The sequence below is a fragment of the Triticum dicoccoides genome, chromosome 3B (genome assembly GCF_002162155.2).
Source record: "Triticum dicoccoides isolate Atlit2015 ecotype Zavitan chromosome 3B, WEW_v2.0, whole genome shotgun sequence".
NCBI lineage: Eukaryota > Viridiplantae > Streptophyta > Magnoliopsida > Poales > Poaceae > Triticum > Triticum dicoccoides.
In genome coordinates this window covers 182,055,350-182,078,927 of record NC_041385.1, presented here as the reverse complement: position 1 = coordinate 182,078,927, position 23,578 = coordinate 182,055,350, and the positions used below count along the sequence as shown (strand labels likewise).

At 43.5% G+C, this 23,578-nt stretch overlaps 1 protein-coding gene across 2 annotated transcripts; it reads right to left on the bottom strand.

Moving 5' to 3' along the window:
- Positions 1-1,997: 1,997 nt before the first annotated feature.
- Positions 1,998-4,886, bottom strand: LOC119281092 (protein enabled homolog). Of its 2 annotated transcripts, XR_005138261.1 has the most exons (5): positions 4,369-4,886; positions 4,127-4,227; positions 3,407-3,557; positions 3,157-3,244; positions 1,998-2,325 (listed from the first exon to the last, which is right to left on the bottom strand). XR_005138261.1 is itself a non-coding variant. In XM_037561725.1 (2 exons), the coding sequence occupies exons 1-2, from the start codon at positions 4,855-4,857 to the stop codon at positions 4,177-4,179; spliced, it is 540 nt and encodes a 179-aa protein (XP_037417622.1). In that variant the 5' UTR covers positions 4,858-4,886; the 3' UTR covers positions 4,082-4,176. The 2 variants fall into 2 exon arrangements, 1 of the variants encoding a protein (XP_037417622.1); XM_037561725.1 differs by lacking the exons at positions 1,998-2,325; positions 3,157-3,244; positions 3,407-3,557 and having other exon boundaries at positions 4,082-4,227.
- Between the last annotated feature and the right edge of the window lie 18,692 nt (positions 4,887-23,578).

Here is a 23,578-nt window from a genome sequence, read left to right as displayed (position 1 = left end):
AGTCCAGGTGGATTAATCTTCTTAGGATTAGCACTCAAATATTCAGTTTGGAAGGCTCATCTGTACATATTAATTCCACTCCATATAGAAAGCGAATGGACAAATATCAGAGAGTTAACTGTCTTTTAGCAATACCTTCTCAACAATAATGATATGAAGTTCTAGCACTGAACAATCCATGTCCAAATCAAAAAAATAACAGCAACACAAATAACAATTTCTCTATCCTAGTATCAATTCTCCACTATCCAATCCATGTCCAGATCAAAACAATCAACAACACAAATAACAGTTTATTTATCCCCAATATCAATCAACAAAAAGTTGTAGGAATTATTAAAAGAAAGGGAGTGAGACAGAGAGAGAGAGAGAGAGGGCACAGAGGAGAGAGGGGGAGTACCTGTGTGTGAAGGGGAGATTGGCGCTGCCAGGGCCGGGTGCCGCGCACGGGAGGTCAGCGACGAGGCTCCTGCAACGAACGCCCCCATGGCCCGAGGCCCTGCGTCACGAGCGGAGGAGGCGACGGGGATATTCCTCCCCAGACGCCCCCACGCTCTCCTCCTCCTCCTCCCCCGTCCCATCCACCCCTCCTCGTCCTGGATCCCGCTGAATCCGAGGCTTGTGGGCGCGGAGGCGAGCTTCTCCGGCGGCGGCGACGGCAGGAGAGGAGACCATCAGACAAGATGACCCGTATTTTGGAAGGCTCGTCTGTACATATTTTGTGTTTACAACATCAGACAAGACCATCAACGTTGTATCTTATCTAGCTAAGTAGGAATCTCACATCTGGTTGCGCCTCTAAATATAACATGGAGGCATAATAACATGATGGTTTTTGTCAACTAATATTGATGGTTCTCGCCAAATCAACACAAACTCGGCAACAACATGTCCACCTGAGTACATATCTATGTCATGCATTGCCTAGAGAAAGAAAACATCCAACAAGAGAAACTTGTGACCCATCCTAAAATTCCTACAATCTGAACGACATCAGATTCAGCACAAGATAAAGTGTATATCTTAATCTTATTGAACCAAAAAAGTAAAACAATAAAATTGGGAACATTGTATATTAAAAATATAAGTGTGGAAGACGGTGCCATTCTCATCAGCATCGACCAATTTTGCGTAAGTAAAAAAATATCAAACATGGGAACCTTATCACCCATCCTAAAACTTGGAATCCGATACACGAAGAACATGAGACACATGACTACCATACATCATATACAACATGAAGTTATTTTTATTTTTTGAGAAACCATGCATCTATTGCCAACAAAATGGGGGCTTCTCATGTACATCAGACCAACAAATGCAACTGCCATTTTTGAAGTATTCTGGTCTGACTGAAGTATTTTGGAATATTGAATTATTTCCAGGTCTTCTGTGATATTTAGGCATAGTGATAAACTTTTGTGTCCCTAACACAATGAAAAACAACAAAATACCAAGGCAATGAAAAGCACTTCTAATAATAAGTAAATCACAAGAGAAAGCTAGACAAATCCATATTTAAGGGATAAAACAACAGAAAATACACAATCATCAGACCGAGTTCACTTAACTTCTATATACCATGATCTTCTAACCGTAGAGAAGGTGTCTCATAAATAACATAAAGATCATCCTTGGATATTAAAGCAGCAGGCAGTGGCATCATAATCGCTCTCCCTTAACACATAAAAAGTGTTTAGATTATTGGCAATGACAACTAAAAAGTAGTTATGATTGGTACAAAAGCAGATAGGTAATTTGTAACCACGCAACAATGCCCGACAATTTCAGTGAACCATGGGTTAGAAGCAAGAACAACGAGAAAATATTGGTAATGGATCTTTGCGGTAAAAATCAATGGTACAAGCTTGCATGAAAATCCAGAAGCCCAACTCGACATAATAATGTTAGGAAGTGTAAATTCAAATTTAGCTAGCTAACAAGGCCTGCATCCATCAGGGAATAAAGTTAACTCTGCTCACCTGCAGAGGGTTAATAAACATTGGAGGTTGCTGGCCATAAGAGAGTTGCTGACCAACTCCATGAATACAAGCAGGGACATTGCCATGCGAGGACCAACAATTTGAGCCATTGGGACAGGACGCATGTGTGACAACCATGTCTGCAACAAACAACAATATTAGTGTCGGAAAATCTAATTGTTGCACAAAAGCAAAACAAATAAATAAATAATATGGAAACCCTATTTAGGTAATATGCAAATTTTTCCTGCTCTCCTGAAGAGTATTCAAGTGCATCCTTGCATTAGGGACGCCCTTTGTGAACATCTCAATAGTATAATTCTCTGAGAATCAGAAATCTTTCCTACATTCAGACAAAGGGTAGCATAACAGGAGATCAGGCCGCTGACAATAATCCCATGAGGCAAGTGATACAAGTACACTTATGTACACCACCATGCTTAAAGAATACATCTCAAATGTCAAATTCAGTTATTTACATGAGGAATGGCCGGCATGCTGGCATGCCTCACGCAGTATTATCTAAGAGACATGAGTTAGTTGTTCCTATCAAGCATGCACATACTATGCAAAAAATAAGTTGCACTAATTAGATTTTCTGATCCAAAAGTCCAATGATAAATAGATTGCTCAGTGAAACAAATAAATAGAGCTTATCAATTTTCCATAAACCAAACGAAGTTTATTATGTTTATATGTATGATGATGAATTAAAATAACCTTTTCTAAGTTGATTATTTGCCAACTAAGAACATGAAAGTAGGTCTAGCAACACAAATGGTTGTAAAACAGAGGGAAAATCATTTAAGACTGTTGACATACAAAGATCCTAGAATAGCATTTGAACAACACCGCTAACTTAGTCCATTCCAACAACCCCGTACAATATTTTTCTTTTGTAACTGAACATTGGATTTCAAAAATAGCATTCTTGAGAAGCAATAACTTTATAGCTTGCATACAAATTTACCTTACTGGTTTAGAAAGTAGTTGCGCATTTCTCAGAAGTTAAAACTACAGAATGGGTGAAGAGAAATCTGTGTATTAGTATTTGAGAGATTCCTTATGCATGCTTCAGGAAAGTATAGTGTAGGATGACATAATATTTTTTTCACCAACCAATAATAAAGAAAGGCCATTTCTAAAAATAAGAATGAAAGAGAATGGCGCTTACTTTGACAACGTTTGTCTACTGGTCTTACATGAACATTCTCCAGTCTGAGGTCACTATGTGCCATTCGAAGGCTATGCAGACAAATTATCTGCATAAAGCAAGACACACAAGCTAAAATTACAGAAGGGGTAAAGAGAAATTTGTGTATTAGTATTTAAGAGATTCCTCCCTTATGCATGATTCAGAAAAGTATAGTGTGGAATGCCATTATATTTTCTCATCAGCCAATAATAAAAAAGGGAAACTATACCCGGAATTGGAATGAGTACTATCTCGCTTATCTCAGCAAACAAAGATAAAACTAAACGAAAAGATGCTCAAGGCTTGGCCTCAGTGGGTCCATCACCAAAACATTGTAATCACCCTCTCTACACCAAACCACCTGACATTTGGAATCCCATCTGTAGAACGAAAGGGAATGTCAGTTGATTCCTTTATCAATAAACAAGAGACTGGAGTAAGCAAGAGCAAGGAAGTGAAAAGAAAACCCATATATTACTTCCTCCATGAAGTATTCTGTATAAGTTTGACTCGTACAAAAAACTGTAGATGCTTTCCCTTACATGGGATTGCCTAGCTAGATAGTACTGGTCCTCCTTGCTCGTCTCAATCAAGAACGCAAAGCAAATAACCATAACAAAGAAATATTTATGGCACATATAAAAGGCTGGGCAAGAACATTCAAAGAAAGGCTGGTGTTATTTTCTTGAGATAGAATCCATCTGCATCCCTTCTTCGGCTAGTTAATAGAAACACTGAACTACAAATAGTCAAAAGAGTAACCTGAAGCACTTCATTTCCACAAGCAGCCTCCAAGGTCTAAATTGCTAGGGTTCTTGTTTGATATTTTGTTGAAGTGGAACCTAAGATAACATTACAAGAACATATGTAGAAGATAAAACTAAATCACATCTGGAAAGGTCTGGAGAAATCTCAGGAGAAATTCAATGATATTAGCAAGAAAGAATACCTAGAGGAAGCACTTGTTTGTCACATGCAATTCTTATTCCAACCATCCCTTCATCCAGCGCAGCTGGATGAATCCATATCCATAATCGGCGTTGTAACGACCTGCAACATCCTTCATTAAATCTAGTATGAGAATTAGACAAATCTGCTTCTTTGGCCTCCAATTTGGTACTCTGGTGTGTTGCTACCATGGCTCTCTTCATGTACGAAAGAGAGAGGGAACAGAGGGGAGCGGGGGAGGACCTGTGCTTGGAGGGGAGGTGCTCCGTGCGCCGGCGAGAGTGGCATGGCCGACGGCGGCGAGCTGGTCTCAGCCGTGACGGGGGGCTCACCCAGACGACAGCACCGCTGGAGATTTTGACCCACACGGCAAGGAGTAGTACGGAAGCAAGCTGCAGGACCTCCTTCTGCCGCCGCACGGGATGAATCAGTAGCTTGAGCAGAGTGACGGCACCGCGGACCTACTTCTGTGGTGGCGGCCTCTCGCAACGAGATCCGAATCCCCGTGCGCCCCTGCTCGCTTGAGGAAGCGGATCCGCCACTCCTCTTCGCCTGACTGGGAGGAGGAAGATGTGGCAGGTCGAGGCCCAACCATGGAAGGAGAACCGCCTGGTTCCTTTTGCCCGCCTCCCAATCTGTCACCTCCTCTAGCTGTGCTGGTTGGGGAGGAGGCAGGAGAGGAGGTGGTGGTGGAGGCGGGGAGAGGGAGAGGGGAAGCAGCGGCGGCGGCATAGACAAGGGGAGCGGGATGGGAAGAGACGAGGGAGAGAAAGGGGGTGACGAGGGAGATATTTTTGCCGACCCATGTTCGATCCACCTAATTCGACGCTCGCTGCAGCGCGCACCTCTTTTCTCACCGAGAATGCACGCAAGATAGACCACATAGCTGGGACCGCCGGGGAAATAGGCCCACCAGTCATTCAATTGTGCACAAAAGCATAACATGGAAAGAAATCAACCGATGGATTTTTGACAGCAGCATGAAAAGTACTCACCGTGGTAGATCGTGCGAACGAAATCACTCGCGGGACGTAATAGCGCTAGAATGGTGGGTAACACAGCAGCGTTTATATGTTAGACTTCATGACCATGCCTTTTGTTTTCATATTTAGGTGTTGTAGCATATTGTTTTGATGCTTGCAATATGCCTAGTTGCTGTTTTGGACAGATTATTACTATATCATGTTTGGAGTGTATGTGTTGAACCGTTGCTCCGTTTTGAGTGTGCTCTATATGAAACTTGCTTGATTTTGTATGTAGTTTCATATTATCATGTTGCATCCTTGTTTTCAGGTGTTTGCTTGATGTTTGTTTGCATTTTGCATCAATGCCATGTTTAACTTGTTTTGCTCATATCTTCTAGGCCGTAGCTCCGAATCTAATGAACTTTATATGTAACTTGACTAGAATTTCGTGTAGATCCTCTTGGTGCATCTTAACTTGCTGTGTAACAACTTGACCATAAGGTTTATTCAGATCTGGACCAATTTCGAAATTTGCATATGAGGACTTACCGGAATTGTTATATGTTGTTTCCGGCCTCATTTAAACTTGCTTCGATGTGTTGTTCTTGTTTGCATCATCTCTTGCCATGAGTAGCTTCATGTAGCTTTGTCATGCATCATGCTTGTTTGTGCATCATGTCATGTTCATGTGTGGTGTGTTTACTATGTTGTGTGCTTCTTCTCGATAGTTCCCGTTTCATTGCGATCGTGAGGACTCGTTCGTCTACGCTTGGTTCATCTTCGTGGCTTCGTCTTCTTCATGGACTCGTTCTTCTTCCTAGCGGGATTTCAGGCAAGATGACCGCTACCTTGGATCTCACTACTATCATTGCTATGCTAGTTGCTTCGTTCTATCGCTTTGCTGTGTTACCTATCATTTGCTCTTCCAGCCTCCCAAATTGCCATGAACCTCTAACCTTTGACACCCTTCCAAGCAAACCATTGCTCGGCTATGTTACCGCTTTGCTCAGCCCCTCTTATAGCGTTGTTAGTTGCAGGTGAAGTTGAAGATTGCTCCATGGTGGACAGGATTTTGGTGGGATATCACAATATCTCTTATTTAATTAATGCATCTATATATTTGGTAAAGGGTGGAAGGCTCGGCCTTATGCCTGGTGTTTTGTTCCATTCTTGCCGCCCTAGTTTCCGTCATACCGGTGTTATGTTCCCGGATTTTGCGTTCCTTACGTGGTTGGGTGATTTATAGGACCCCCTTGACAGTTCGCTTTGAATAAAACTCCTCCAGCAAGGCCCAACCTTGGTTTTACCATTTGCCTCACCACCACCTACATTTCCCTTGGGAGTAATTAACCCGAGGGTCATCTTTATTATAGCCCCCCCCCCCCGGCCAGTGCTTATCTAAGTGTTGCTCCGAACTAGAGCCCTTTGCAGCGCCCCCTCAGGGAAACTTGAGGTCTGGTTTTAGTTGTACGGATTGCTCATTCGGTGTTGCCCTGAGAACGAGATATGTGCAGCTCCTATCGGGATTGTCGGCGCATCGGGCGGCTTTGCTGGTCTTGTTTTACCATTGTCGAAATGTCTTGTAAACCAGGATTCCGAGACTGATCGGGTCTTCCTGGGAGAAAGAATATCCTTCGTTGATCGCGAGAGCTTATCATGGGCTAAGTTGGGACACCCCTACAGGGTATAAACTTTCGAAAGCCGTGCCCGCGGTTATGTGGCAGATGGGAATTTGTTAATGTCCGGTTGTAGATAACTTGACACCATATCCGAATTAAAACGCATCAACCATGTGTGTAGCCGTGATGGTCTCTTTTCGGCTGAGTCCTGGAAGTGAACACGGTTTCTGGGTTATGTTTGACGTAAGTAGGAGTTCAGGATCACCTCTTGATCATTGCTAGTTCACGACCGTTCCTTTGCTTCTCTTCTCGCTCTTATTTGCGTAAGTTAGCCACCATACATTGCTTAGTCGCTGCTGCAACCTCACCACTGTACCCCTTCCTTTCCCATTAAGCTTTGCTAGTCTTGATACCCATGGTAATGAGATTGCTGAGTCCTCGTGGCTCACAGATTACTACAACAACAGTTGTAGGTACAGGTTATGCGATGATCATGACGCGAGAGCGATGCTTGCTTGCGTTGAGTTCTTCTTCTGCTTCTTCGATCAGGGGATAGGTTCCAGGTCGGCAGCCTGGGCTAGCAGGGTGGATGTCGTTTGAGTTTCTGTTTGTGTTTCATCCGTAGTCGGATGGTGCTCTGATGTATTGTAATGTTGTATTCGAGTGGCATTGTATGCCTTATGTATGTATCCCCATCTATTATGTAATGTTGATGTAATGATATCCACCTTGCAAAAGCGTTTCAATATGCGGGTCTATCCTTGGTGGGACCTTCGAGTTCCTTTTGGATAGGGTCGCATATTGGGCGTGACAAGTTGGTATCAGAGCCTCGACCGACCCTAGGAGCCCCCTTGATTGATCGTGTAGTTTGGCCATTGTTGAGTCTAGAAGAAAACTGATTTCTGAGTCTACTTATATCGGAGAGTAGGAATTATTTTTACTCCTCAGCCTCTTTGTCGCTCTGGTAAGGAATCTTGACGCAGGTGTTTTGAATTACTCCTCTTCCCTTCAAATTTTTCTTTAGGATCACGCGGTTAGTTTTTCGTTCGTTGGTTCTCAGCTCTTTTGATCCGGTGCATTTCTCGTCAAGTTGACTCGAGCCTCTTCATCTTTGCCAAGTTCAATCCTTAGTTGTTTTATTTTCCCACCCACCCACCCTTCTTCCTCTCGAAACCGGATTCCGTAATCGAGTATGCTTTCTACTCGTGCGAAGTCTTTGCCTTCTTTCCTCAATGATTTTAACCGATGTTTTCTCTTCAAGATACTCGTTGGTTCTCCCTTCCAAGTTGCCTTTGTTTTCCCGCCCTCCCACCCTTTTTCTTCCCGGAGTCTGAGTCTGTTTCGAGCATCAATTTCATTCGTGCGGAGCCTCTTCAGTCTTTCGTCAATTGTCTCAACCGGTGAATTCTTTTTTGTTTGACATTCTTCATCTCTTTTCTTTCCGGTGGACTTAATTCAAGTTTTTCGGATTGATCATATTCATTTTCCTCGGCTTAAGTGTTTTTCCTTGCTCGTTCGCCTCTCGCCAGTTTATCCTTCCGGAGTGTTTAAGAAATCTCAATAGATTTGTCTGTGTTTGAATTAATTCGAGGTTGTCACCTCTTTCAAATATTTCAATTATTCCGGTGCATCATCTACCTCTTCAACAATCCTTTTCAACGGTGTTATCTCGTCAGTGGGCCCTAACCCACAGGTTTTTTCCCAGGATCTTACCTGACTCTTCTAATTTCCCCGGAGTTATTCTCAATTCTTTTCAAGTGTGATGTAAGAATGGATCCCATCAGTCACATGCCTTCTCCAAGATCGCTTTCAAATTCTTTTCATTGTTGGCTCAACCTTTTTGGTTTTCATTCTCTCGGAGTATCTCAGTAATTTCGGTGGTGTTTCTCGTCGTCTTTCTCAGCTTTGAAGATCGAAGAAGTTTTTCCTCTTGCCCGTTCTCTCGAAGTTTCGTGGTGCTAGTTTCATGCTATCGTCTTGAATTATTCCGTTTGTAAGATATTCTTTCTTACCCATCCGGAGTATGCCAGGAGTTGTTTTCCCATTTCTTTTCACCGGAGGCCATCATTCCAGTTATCGTTCTCTATTTATCCCGGTGCTTCATTCAAGTGTTCTTTAATCAGCTCATTTTCTCTTTGATTCTTTTGCATCTAAATCCCCTCGAGCATATTGGTTCTTCAAATTCTTCACGGTGATTCATTCTCGTTCGTTAGTCATTTTTGAATTCTTACGGTGGTTCGTTCAAGATTCTTTTCCTTGTTTATCATATTATTTCATTCGTTCTTTCAATCCTACCGGTGGTTCATGAAGACTTTCTCAAAGTTTGCGATATGCCACTTCTTAATCCTTTTCAAGAAGAATAAGTAGTATGAAAAATCCATTGCTTGTCATCAATTTAATTTGATGAAGGATAAGCATACAATATCCAAGCGAGTAATCCCTTCCTTCGGAGTTTGTTCTTGATGAATAAATTCTAGTTCCAAGTGTTTTCATCTTTTCTTTTCCGGAGTTCAAATTTTCCTCGGATATTTCGACGGAACCTCCATCTAAATCACCGCAAGGTTTAATTTTATTCTTTCATCCTTCATTTCTATCTCATCATCTTTTTGTCATCGGAGTTCTTCACGGTGGTTCTTCATGATTTAATTCATTCTGCAAGAGTTCATCAAGTATCACTCCATCCTCTCAAGTTCATGTTCTATTCCTTCCATTTTTAGCTGGAGTGTTGCCTAAATCCTTTCAGTCTTATTCGTTTCTTATCTTGTTCTAACCGGAGTGGTTTCATAGTCTATCTGATTCCATGAGATTTCGATTCTCATCTCGTCGTTCCTTTCTTCTTCTCGAGTGCTCTCGATTCTTTGCTTCTTCTCTTGAGTGCTGGTTTCACCTCATCCCTTTTTCCCTTCCGTCTCGGTCCTAAGATCTCGGGATGAGATCTCTTGTTAGTGGAGGAGTGTTGTAACGCCCCGGATCTGATGTGCCAGGTGTCCGCCAGTTATTCGCCTTCGTTGCCATGTCATTTGCTTGCGTGTTGCATTTTATCATGCCATCATGTGCATCTCATTTTGCATACGTGTTCATCTCTTGCATCCGAGCATTTTCCCCGTTGTCCGTTTTGCAATCCGGCACTCCTATGTCTTCCGGCGTCCTCCTTTTGTCTCCTGTTGTGAGTGGGTGTTAAACTTTCTCGGAATGGCCCGAGGTTTGCCAAGCGGCCTTGGTATACCACCGGTAGACCGCCTGTCAAGTTTCGTGCCATTTGGAGGTCGTTTGATACTCCAACGGTTAACCGGGTAACCGTAAAAGCCCTCTTTTGTTGCAGCCCAACACCCCTTCCAGAGTGGCCCAAAACCCAGAAAACTCCCCTCCATGCTCTCGGTCGTTCGATCACGATCGTGTGGGCGAAAACCGCTCCTCATTTGGACTCTCCTAGCTCCCAGAATCTATAAATATGTCTTCCTCCCCCAAAATTCGCGGATGAATTCCCCCCGAAACCCTAGCCTCCTTCCTCCGCGCCCGGAAACGTCCGACCCGGACCGGACGCGTCCGCCGCCGTGCCCCAACCAATGGTGCGCCGCCACGTGTCTCCCGCCGCCGCCCCGCGCCGCCTGCCCGGCGAGGCCCGAATCGGGCCCCCCGAGCCCATCTCCTCGCAGACGCCGCCCGCGGGCGACCCCGCCCGAGGCCGCCGCATGCCTCCCGCGCTCGCCGGCCGGACCTTGTCCGCCGTCGCGCCCCGGCCGGATCCGGCGCCCCCTCGCCGGCGCAGCCCCGTCCCCAGTCTTCGTCCTCTTCTCCGGCCCCGCCTCGATCCTGAAGGAAATATGCCCTAGAGGCAATAATAAAGTTATTATTTATTTCCTTATAATCATGATAAATGTTTATTATTCATGCTAGAATTGTATTTACCGGAAACATAATACATGTGTGAATACATAGACAAACAAAGTGTCACTAGTATGCCTCTACTTGACTAGCTCGTTAATCAAAGATGGTTATGTTTCCTAACCATGAACAATGAGTTGTTATTTGATTAACGAGGTCACATCATTAGCAGAATGATCTGATTGACATGACCCATTCCATTAGCTTAGCACCCGATCGTTTAGTATGTTGCTATTGCTTTCTTCATGACTTATACATGTTCCTATGACTATGAGATTATGCAACTCCCGTTTACCGGAGGAACACTTTGGGTACTACCAAACGTCACAACGTAACTGGGTGATTATAAAGGAGTACTATAGGTGTCTCCAATGGTCGATGTTGGGTTGGCGTATTTCGAGATTAGGATTTGTCACTCCGATTGTCGGAGAGGTATCTCTGGGCCCTCTCGGTAATACACATCACATAAGCCTTGCAAGCATCACAACTAATATGTTAGTTGTGAGATGATGTATTACGGAACGAGTAAAGAGACTTGCCAGTAACGAGATTGAACTAGGTATTGGATACCGACGATCGAATCTCGGGCAAGTAACATACCGATGACAAAGGGAACAACGTATGTTGTTATGCGGTCTTACCGATAAAGATCTTCGTAGAATATGTAGGAGCCAATATGGGCATCCAGGTCCCGCTATTGGTTATTGACCAGAGACGTGTCTCGGTCATGTCTACATTGTTCTCGAACCCGTAGGGTCCGCACGCTTAAGGTTACGATGACAGTTATATTATGAGTTTATGCATTTTGATGTACCGAAGGTTGTTCGGAGTCCCGGATGTGATCACGGACATGACGAGGAGTCTCGAAATGGTCGAGACGTAAAGATTGATATATTGGAAGCCTATATTTGGATATCGGAAGTGTTCCGGGTGAAATCGGGATTTTACCGGAATACCGGGAGGGTTACCGGAACCCCCCGGGAGCTATTTGGGCCATAGTGGGCCTTAGTGGAAAAGAGAAGGGGCTGCCCTAGATGGGCTGCGCGCCCCCCCTTCCCCTAGTCCTATTAGGACTAGGAGAGGTGGCCGGCCCCCTCCTCCTCTTTTCCCCTCCGAGGAATCCTAGTTGGACTAGGATTGGAGGGGGAATCCTACTCCCAGAGGGAGTAGGACTCTCCTGCGCCTCCCCCCCTTGGCCGGCCAGCCTCCCCTCCTCTCCTCCTTTATATACGGAGGCAGGGGCACCTCTAAACACACAAGTTGACACAAGTTGATCCACGTGATCTATTCCTTAGCCGTGTGCGGTGCCCCCTGCCACCATATTCCTTGATAATACTGTAGCGGAGTTTAGGCGAAGCCCTGCTGCTGTAGTTCATCAAGATCATCACCACGCCGTCGTGCTGATGGAACTCTTCCCCGACACTTTGCTGGATCGGAGTCCGGGGATCGTCATCGAGCTGAACGTGTGCTCGAACTCGGAGGTGCTGTAGTTTCGGTGCTTGATCGGTTGGATCGTGAAGACGTACGACTACTTCCTCTACGTCGTGTCATCGCTTCCGCAGTCGGTCTGTGTTGGGTACGTAGACAACACTCTCCCCTCGTTGCTATGCATCACATGATCTTGCGTGTGCGTAGGAAATTTTTTGAAATTACTACGAAACCCAACAGTGGTATTAGAGCCTAGGTTATTTATGTTGATGTTATATGCACGAGTAGAACACAAGTGAGTTGTGGACGATACAAGTCATACTGCCTACCAGCATGTCATACTTTGGTTCGGCGGTATTGTTGGACGAGATGACCCGGACCAACCTTACGCGTACGCTTACGCGAGACCGGTTCCCTCGACGTGTTTTGCACAGAGATGGCTTGCGGGCGACTGTCTCTCCAACTTTAGTTGAACCAAGTATGGCTACGCCCGGTCCTTGCGAAGGTTAAAACGGAGTCTATTTGACAAACTATCGTTGTGGTTTTGATGCGTAGGTAAGATTGGTTCTTACTTAAGCCCGTAGCAGCCACGTAAAACATGCAACAACAAAGTAGAGGACGTCTAACTTGTTTTTGCAGGGCATGTTGTGATGTGATATGGTTAAGGCATGATGCTGAATTTTATTGTATGAGATGATCATGTTTTGTAATCAAGTTATCGGCAACTGGCAGGAGCCATATGGTTGTCGCTTTATTGTATGCAATGCAATCGCGATGTAATGTTTTACTTTATTACTAAACGGTAGTAATAGTCGTGAAAGCATAAGATTAGCAAGACGACAACGATGCTACGATGGAGATCAAGGTGTCGCGCCGGTGACGATGGTGATCATGACTGTGCTTCTGGAGATGGAGATCACAAGCACAAGATGATGATGGCCATATCATATCACTTATATTGATTGCATGTGATGTTTATCTTTTTATGCATCTTATCTTGCTTTGATTGACGGTAGCATTATAAGATGATCTCTCACTAAATTATCAAGAAGTGTTCTCCCTGAGTATGCACCGTTGCCAAAGTTCGTCGTGCCCAGACACCACGTGATGATCGGGTGTGATAAGCTCTACGTCCATCTACAACGGCTGCAAGCCAGTTTTGCACACGCAGAATACTCAGGTTAAACTTGACGAGCCTAGCATATGCAGATATGGCCTCGGAACACGGAGACCGAAAGGTCGAGCGTGAATCATATAGTAGATATGATCAACATAACGATGTTCACCATTGAAAACTACTCCATCTCACGTGATGATCGGTCATGGTTTAGTTGATTTGGATCACGTAATCACTTAGAGGATTAGAGGGATGTCTATATAAGTGGGAGTTCTTAAATAATATGATTAATTGAACTTAAATTTATCATGAACTTAGTACCTGATAGTATCTTGCTTGTTTATGTTGATTGTAGATAGATGGCTCGTGCTGTTGTTCCGTTGAATTTTAATGCGTTCCTTGAGAAAGCAAAGTTGAAAGATGATGGTAGCAATTACACGGACTGGGTCCGTAACTTGAGGATTATCCTCATTGCTGCACAGAAAAATTACGTCCTGGAAGCACCGCTGGGTGCCAGGCCTGCTGCTGGAGCAACACCAGATGTTATGAACGTCTGGCAGAGCAAAGCTGATGACTACTCGATAGTTCAGTGTGCCATGCTTTACGGCTTAGAATCGGGACTTCAACGACGTTTTGAACGTCATGGAGCATATGAGATGTTCCAGGAGTTGAAGTTAATATTTCAAGCAAATGCCCGAATTGAGAGATATGAAGTCTCCAATAAATTCTATAGCTGTAAGATGGAGGAGAACAGTTCTGTCAGTGAGCATATACTCAAAATGTCTGGGTATAATAATCACTTGATTCAATTGGGAGTTAATCTTCCGGATGATTGCGTCATTGACAGAATTCTCCAATCACTGCCACCAAGCTACAAGAGCTTCGTGATGAACTATAATATGCAAGGGATGAACAAGACTATTCCCGAGCTCTTCGCAATGCTGAAAGCTGCGGAGGTAGAAATCAAAAAGGAGCATCAAGTGTTGATGGTTAACAAAACCACTAGTTTCAAGAAAAAGGGCAAAGGAAAGAAGAAAGAGAACTTCAAGAAGAACAGCAAGCCAGTTGCTGCTCAAGAGAAGAAACCCAAGTCTGGACCTAAGCCTGAAACTGAGTGCTTCTACTGCAAGCAGACTGGTCACTGGAAGCGGAACTGCCCCAAGTATTTGGCGGATAAGAAGGATGGCAAGGTGAACAAAGGTATATGTGATATACATGTTATTGATATGTACCTTACTAGAGCTCGCAGTAGCACCTGGGTATTTGATACTGGTTCTGTTGCTAATATTTGCAACTCGAAACAGGGACTACGGAATAAGCGGGCACTGGCAAAGGACGAGGTGACGATGCGCGTGGGAAATGGTTCCAAAGTTGATGTAATCGCGGTCGGCACGCTACCTCTACATCTACCTTCGGGATTAATATTAGACCTAAATAATTGTTATTTGGTGCCAGCGTTGAGCATGAACATTATATCTGGATCTTGTTTAATGTGAGGCGGTTATTCATTTAAATCAGAGAATAATGGTTGTTCTATTTATATGAGTAATATCTTTTATGGTCATGCACCCTTGAAGAGTGGTCTATTCTTATTGAATCTCGATAGTAGTAATACACATATTCATAATGTTGAAGCCAAAAGATGCAGAGTTGATAATGAAAGTGCAACTTATTTGTGGCACTGTCGTTTAGGTCATATCGGTATAAAGCGCATGAAGAAACTCCATACTGACGGACTTTTGGAACCACTTGATTATGAATCACTTGGTACTTGCGAACCATGCCTCATGGGCAAGATGACTAAAACACCGTTCTCCGGTACTATGGAGAGAGCAACAGATTTGTTGGGAATCATACATACCGATGTATGTGGCCCAATGAATATTGAGGCTCGTGGCGGATATCGTTATTTTCTCACCTTCACAGATGATTTAAGCAGATATGGGTATATCTACTTAATGAAACATAAGTCTGAAACATTTGAAAAGTTCAAAGAATTTCAGAGTGAAGTTGAAAATCATCGTAACAAGAAAATAAAGTTTCTACGATCTGATCGTGGAGGAGAATATTTGAGTTACGAGTTTGGTGTACATTTGAAAAACTGTGGAATAGTTTCGCAACTCACGCCACCCGGAACACCACAGCGTAATGGTGTGTCCAAACGTCGTAATCGTACTTTACTAGATATGGTGCGATCTATGATGTCTCTTACTGATTTACCAATATCATTTTGGGGATATGCTTTAGAGACGGCCGCATTCACGTTAAATAGGGCACCATCAAAATCCGTTGAGACGACGCCTTATGAACTGTGGTTTGGCAAGAAACCAAAGTTGTCGTTTCTTAAAGTTTGGGGCTGCGATGCTTATGTGAAAAAGCTTCAACCTGATAAGCTCGAACCCAAATCGGAGAAATGTGTCTTCATAGGATACCCAAAGGAGACTATTGGGTACACCTTCTATCACAGATCCGAAGGCAAGACATTCGTTGCTAAGAATGGATCCTTTCTAGAGAAGGAGTTTCTCTCGAAAGAAGTGAGTGGGAGGAAAGTAGAACTTGACGAGGTAACTGTACCTGCTCCCTTACTGGAGAGTAGTTCATCACAGAAAACTGTTTCAGTGACACCTACACCAGTTAGTGAAGAAGCCAATGATAATGATCATGAAACTTCATATCAAGATACTGCTGAACCTCGTAGATCAACCAGAGTAAGATCCGCACCAGAGTGGTACGGTAATCCTGTTCTGGAGGTCATGCTACTAGATCATGATGAACCTACGAACTATGAAGAAGCGATGGTGAGCCCAGATTCCGCAAAGTGGCTTGAAGCCATGAAATCTGAGATGGGATCCATGTATGAGAACAAAGTATGGACTTTGGTTGACTTGCCCGATGATCGGCAAGCAATTGAGAATAAATGGATCTTTAAGAAGAAGACTGACGCTGATGGTAATGTTACTGTCTACAAAGCTCGACTTGTCGCAAAAGGTTTTCGGCAAGTTCAAGGGATTGACTACGATGAGACCTTCCCACCCGTAGCGATGCTTAAGTCCGTCCGAATCATGTTAGCAATTGCCGCATTTTATGATTATGAAATTTGGCAGATGGATGTCAAAACTGCATTCCTGAATGGATTTCTGGAAGAAGAGTTGTATATGATGCAACCAGAAGGTTTTGTCGATCCAAAGGGAGCTAACAAAGTGTGCAAGCTCCAGCGATCCATTTATGGACTGGTGCAAGCCTCTCGGAGTTGGAATAAACGTTTTGATAGTGTGATCAAAGCATTTGGTTTTATACAGACTTTCGGAGAAGCCTGTATTTACAAGAAAGTGAGTGGGAGCTCTGTAGCATTTCTGATATTATATGTGGATGACATATTACTGATTAGAAATGATATAGAATTTCTGGATAGCATAAAGGGATACTTGAATAAAAGTTTTTCAATGAAAGACCTCGGTGAAGCTGCTTACATATTAGGCATTAAGATCTATAGAGATAGATCAAAACGCTTAATTGGACTTTCACAAAGCACATACCTTGACAAAATTTTGAAGAAGTTCAAAATGGATCAAGCGAAGAAAGGGTTCTTGCCTGTGTTACAAGGTGTGAAATTGAGTAAGACTCAATGCCCGACCACTGCAAAAGATAGAGAGAATATGAAAGATGTTCCCTATGCATCAGCCATAGGATCTATCATGTATGCAATGCTGTGTACCAGACCTGATGTATGCCTTGCTATAAGTTTAGCAGGGAGGTACCAAAGTAATCCAGGAGTGGATCACTGGACAGCGGTCAAGAACATCATGAAATACCTGAAAAGGACTAAGGATATGTTTCTCATATATGGAGGTGACAAAGAGCTCATCGCAAAAGGTTACGTTGATGCAAGCTTTGACACTGATCCGGACGATTCTAAATCGCAAACCGGATACGTGTTTACATTAAACGGTGGAGCTGTCAGTTGGTGCAGTTCTAAACAAAGCGTCGTAGCGGGATCTACATGTGAAGCGGAATACATAGCTGCTTCGGAAGCAGCAAATGAAGGAGTCTGGATGAAGGAGTTCATATCCGATCTAGGTGTCATACCTAGTGCATCGGGTCCAATGAAAATTTTTGTGACAATACTGGTGCAATTGCCTTGGCAAAGGAATCCAGATTTCACAAAAGGACCAAACACATCAAGAGACGCTTCAACTCCATCCGGGATCTAGTCCAGGTGGGAGACATAGAGATTTGCAAGATACATACGGATCTGAATGTTGCAGACCCATTGACTAAGCCTCTTCCACGAGCAAAACATGATCAGCACCAAGGCTACATGGGTGTTAGAATCATTACAGTGTAATCTAGATTATTGACTCTAGTGCAAGTGGGAGACTGAAGGAAATATGCCCTAGAGGCAATAATAAAGTTATTATTTATTTCCTTATAATCATGATAAATGTTTCTTATTCATGCTAGAATTGTATTTACCGGAAACATAATACATGTGTGAATACATAGACAAACAAAGTGTCACTAGTATGCCTCTACTTGACTAGCTCGTTAATCAAAGATGGTTATGTTTCCTAACCATGAACAATGAGTTGTTATTTGATTAACGAGGTCACATCATTAGCAGAATGATCTGATTGACATGACCCATTCCATTAGCTTAGCACCCGATCGTTTAGTATGTTGATATTGCTTTCTTCATGACTTATACATGTTCCTATGACTATGAGATTATGCAACTCCCGTTTACCGGAGGAACACTTTGGGTACTACCAAACGTCACAACGTAACTGGGTGATTATAAAGGAGTACTACAGGTGTCTCCAATGGTCGATGTTGGGTTGGCGTATTTCGAGATTAGGATTTGTCACTCCGATTGTCGGAGAGGTATCTCTGGGCCCTCTCGGTAATACACATCACATAAGCCTTGCAAGCATTACAACTAATATGTTAGTTGTGAGATGATGTATTACGGAACGAGTAAAGAGACTTGCCGGTAACGAGATTGAACTAGGTATTGGATACCGACGATCGAATCTCGGGCAAGTAACATACCGATGACAAAGGGAACAACGTATGTTGTTATGCGGTCTTACCGATAAAGATCTTCGTAGAATATGTAGGAGCCAATATGGGCATCCAGGTCCCGCTATTGGTTATTGACCAGAGACGTGTCTCGGTCATGTCTACATTGTTCTCGAACCCGTAGGGTCCGCACGCTTAAGGTTACGATGACAGTTATATTATAAGTTTATGCATTTTGATGTACCGAAGGTTGTTCGGAGTCCCGGATGTGATCACGGACATGACGAGGAGTCTCGAAATGGTCGAGACGTAAAGTTTGATATATTGGAAGCCTATATTTGGATATCGGAAGTGTTCCGGGTGAAATCGGGATTTTACCGGAATACCGGGAGGGTTACCGGAACCCCCCGGGAGCTATTTGGGCCATAGTGAGCCTTAGTGGAAAAGAGAAGGGGCTGCCCTAGATGGGCTGCGCCCCCCCCCTTCCCCTAGTCCTATTAGGACTAGGAGAGGTGGCCGGCCCCCTCCTCCTCTTTTCCCCTCCGAGGAATCCTAGTTGGACTAGGATTGGAGGGGGAATCCTACTCCCAGAGGGAGTAGGACTCTCCTGCGCCTCCCCCCCTTGGCCGGCCAGCCTCCCCTCCTCTCCTCCTTTATATACAGAGGCGGGGGCACCTCTAAACACACAAGTTGACACAAGTTGATCCACGTGATCTATTCCTTAGCCGTGTGCGGTGCCCCCTGCCACCATATTCCTCGATAATACTGTAGCGGAGTTTAGGCGAAGCCCTGCTGCTGTAGTTCATCAAGATCGTCACCACGCCGTCGTGCTGACGGAACTCTTCCCCGACACTTTGCTGGATCGGAGTCCGGGGATCGTCATCGAGCTGAACGTGTGCTCGAACTCGGAGGTGCCGTAGTTTCGGTGCTTGATCGGTTGGATCGTGAAGACGTACGACTACTTCCTCTACGTCGTGTCATCGCTTCCGCAGTCGGTCTGCGTTGGGTACGTAGACAACACTCTCCCCTCGTTGCTATGCATCACATGATCTTGCGTGTGCGTAGGAAATTTTTTGAAATTACTACGAAACCCAACAGATCCATGTGCCACGATCCAGATCGAGATCCATTTCGGAGGTTGACCCAGTTTATTTCCCTAAGTCCTCGTATATTTTGCATAATCATGCCATGTTCAACGCATCATATCTCCGCATCTACTGCTCCGTTTTGTGCGTGTAATATGTCAAATTGTTGGTCTCGACGAGTAATTCATTTCATTCCATTGCATCATATTCATTTGAGCTTATCTTGATGCATGAATCATCGTTGCAAGAGTGCATGTTGCTGTTAATCTGCTGAAACTGTTATAACATGCTCATTTGTCATTTTTGCCATGTTTGATGTGTGCATCCTATGAGGTTGATGTCTACATATGTTTTGATCTATGCCATGCCATCTTTACAGGGGTGTATGCCATGTATTTTTGTGATCAATGTGGTGACTAGCACAAGCATGTAAACTATGCCTCATGATGTTGCTGATTTCAGTCCCTATTCTGCTGTTATTTTTATGCCATGTAAACTTGATGCTACAGAGAGATCCATGCTTATTTTGAGATACTTCAGTAAGGATGTTTTGTACATATGGTTATGCTCTATCCATCCATGCCCCTGGTTGCATTTATAGCTTGTTGTAGATTGTTCATATCTTGCTTCAAAGTTGCTAAATGATGTTGTTGTCAGCCTATTAACATGAAGTTCAATGTTGCCATGATTGTTGTTAGTGATCCATGCACCCTATGAACTTGTTCTTGCCATGCTTAGCTTCATAAACATGTATTCTTACTGTTGGTTATCTTGCCATGCCATGTATTGCTCTGTAGTGAGTGGTTCAAGCTCATCAACATGCCTACTTATTGTTGTTCCTGCCATGTATGAATCTGTCATATAACTTGCTATGTTTACATGGATGCCATCATATCTTCTGATCCTTTTGGCTCATGGTACAGGTTATGCGATGATCATGACGCGAGAGCGATGCTTGCTTGCGTTGAGTTCTTCTTCTGCTTCTTCGATCAGGGGATAGGTTCCAGGTCGGCAGCCTGGGCTAGCAGGGTGGATGTCGTTTGAGTTTCTGTTTGTGTTTCATCCGTAGTTGGATGGTGCTCTGATGTATTGTGATGTTGTATTCGAGTGGCATTGTATGCCTTATGTACGTATCCCCATCTATTATGTAATGTTGATGTAATGATATCCACCTTGCAAAAGCGTTTCAATATGCGGGTCTATCATTGGTGGGACCTTCGAGTTCCTTTTGGATAGGGTCGCATATTGGGCGTGACAGTCTTCAATCAAAGTCTTCAAATAGTAACGATCAATTTCCTCATCTTCCTCATTTTCTTTAGATTTAGCTTCAGAATCCATTTCATTGCCAATAATATGCCCGAGCCTTTCTGGAACTTTTCTTCATGTGAGATGAGGACTTTGAAGACTTTGACGATGAGAACTTTGAAGATTTCTTCTTTTTCTTCAAGTCGTCTGAACTGTCATCCTTGTACTTCTTCTTCTTCTTTGATTCCATCACTCACTGAGGACAATCAGCAATGAAGTGACCAGACTTCTTACATTTGTGGCAAGTCCTTTTCTTGTGGTCGCGAGATGAAGAATTTGATCTCATGTCATCACCTCTTGAAGATTTTCCAAAGCGGCCTCGTCTTGAGAACTTCTGGAATTTTCTTATGAGCATTGATAGCTTCTAGCTCCTGACTTAGTTCTCCAGGATCACCAAGGCTACTATCAGAGTCTTCCCCTTCAGATGAGGAAATTGCCTTGGTCTTCAGTGCATGTGATCTTCCATAGCTTGGCCCGCAGAGGTCTCTCTTCTCAGATTGTTGGAATTCGTGAGTATTTAATCTCTCAAGAATATCAGCAGGATCCAATGACTTGTAGTCTCCACGTTCTTGAATCATCAAAAATAGTGTATCGAATGAGGAATCAAGAGATCTCAGCAGATTCTTCACCACCTCGTGGTCGGTGATGTTAGTGGCACCAAGAGCTTGGAGCTCATTGGAGATATCAGTGAGATGATCGAAAGTTTGCTGAACATTTTCATTGCCGAGTATTTTGAAGGGGTTGAAGAGATTGCGAAGAACGTCAACTCGAGAATCACGTTGGGTTGAGACTCCTTCATTGACCTTGGACAACCTATCCCAGATAAGCTTTGCAGACTCCAAAGCACTCACTCTGCTATACTGTCCTTTTTCTCAAATGGCCACATAAGATATTCTTCGCTTGGGAGTCAAGTTGCTTGAATCTCTTCACATCAGCAACGTTTATGGAGGGAGCAATGGAGGGAACACCATTTTCCACAATGTACCGAAGATTGTTGCCAATTGCCTCAAGATGCATGTGTGTCTTGTTCTTCCAGTAGGGGTACTCTGTCTCATTGAAGGTAGGACACCCAGCCAAGACCTTGATCATACCTGCAGTGGACATAACTAGAACTCTGGGTGGTTAAACCAAAATCACACAAAAGAAAGGAGTATCTTGCTCTGATACCAATTGAAAGTGCATTATATCGACTAGGGGGATGAATAGGCGATTTTTACAAATTCGTCACTAAGGAATTACTCTTGAGAATTTGCTAAGTGATGAAATACAAGCAGCGGATAAAGTATTCAAATGCATGCCTAACATGGAAGTAGTATAGTCATCATGATGAGATGAAACATACACAAAGCACAAGTAGTGTGTATACATGATAAGAAGGCAGAAGTCAAGGTAACTTAAGAATTTGTGTTGAGGAAATTGAGAAAGTCTTCAACCAAAGTCTTCAAACAGTAACGATCAATTTCCTCCTCTTCCTCATTTTCTTCAGATTTAGCTTCAGAATCCATTTCCTTGCCAATAATATGCCCGAGCCTTTCTGGAACTTCTCTTGGTGTGAGATGAGGACTTTGAAGACTTCGACGATGAGAACTTTGAAGATTTCTTCTTTTTCTTCAAGTCGTCTGAGCTGTCATCCTTGTACTTCTTCTTCTTCTTTGATTCCATCACTCACTAAGGACAATCAGCAATGAAGTGATCAGACTTCTTGCATTTGTGGCAAGTCCTTTTCTTGTGGTCGAGAGATGAAGAATTTGATCTCATGTCACCACCTCTTGAAGATTTTCCAAAGCGGCCTCGTCTTGAGAACTTCTGGAATTTTCTTATGAGCATTGCTAGCTGCTAGCTGCTGACTTAGTTCTCCGGGATCACCAAGGCTACTATCGGAGTCTTCCCCTTCAGATGAGGAAATTGCCTTGGTCTTTAGTGCATGTGATCTTCCATAGCTTGGCCCGTAGAGGTCTCTCTTCTCAGATTGTTGGAATTCATGAGTATTTAGTCTCTCGAGAATATCAGCAGGATCTAATGACTTGTAGTCTCCATGTTCTTGAATCATCAAAGCCAGTGTATGGAATGAGGAATCAAGAGATCTCAGCGGATTCTTCACCACCTCGTGGTTGGTGATGTTAGTGGCACCAAGAGCTTGGAGCTCATTGGAGATATCAGTGAGATGATCGAAAGTTTGCTGAACATTTTCATTGTCGAGTCTTTTGAAGGGGTTGAAAAGATTGCGAAGAACGTTAACTCGAGAATCACGTTGGGTTGAGACTCCTTCATTGACCATGGACGGCCTATCCCAGATAAGCTTTGCAGACTCCAAAGCACTCACTCTGCCATACTGTCCTTTTTCTCAAATGGCCACATATGATATTCTTCGCTTGGGAGTCAAGTTGCTTGAATCTCTTCACATCAGCAACGTTTACGGAGGGAGCAATGGAGGGAACACCTTTTTCCACAATGTACCAAAGATCGTTGGCAATTGCCTCAAGATGCATGTGTGTCTTGTTCTTCCAGTAGGGGTAGTCTGTCCCATTGAAGGTAGGACACCTATCCAAGACCATGATCATACCTGCAGTGGACATAACTAGAACTCTGGGTGGTTAAACCAAAATCACACAAAACAAAGGAGTATCTTGCTCTGATACCAATTGAAAGTGCATTATATCGACTAGGGGGATGAATAGGCGATTTTTAAAAATTCATCACTAAGGAATTACTACTTGATAATTTGCTAAGTGACAAAATACAAGCAGTGGATAAAGTATTCAAATGCATGCCTAACATGGAAGTAGTATAGTCATCATGATGAGATAAAACATACACAAAGCACAAGTAGTGTGTATACATGATAAGAAGGCAGAAGTCAAGGTAACTTAAGAATTTGGGTTGAGGAAATTGAGAAAGTCTTCAACCAAAGTCTTCAAACAGTAACGATCAATTTCCTCCTCTTCCTCATTTTCTTTAGATTTAGCTTCTGAATCCATTTCCTTGCCAATAATATGCCCGAGCCTTTCTGGAACTGCTCTTGATGTGAGA

What these genes read in the sequence shown, in the direction of transcription:
- LOC119281092 (XM_037561725.1), bottom strand. Translation starts at nt 4,857, where the DNA reads ATGCCGCCGCCGCTGCTTCCCCTCTCCCTCTCCCCGCCTCCACCACCA. An exon ending in CACCTCCCCTCCAAGCACAG is followed by an intron (nt 4,228 to 4,368) that starts GTCCTCCCCCGC and finishes AGGATGTTGCAG; the next exon opens with GTCGTTACAACGCCGATTAT.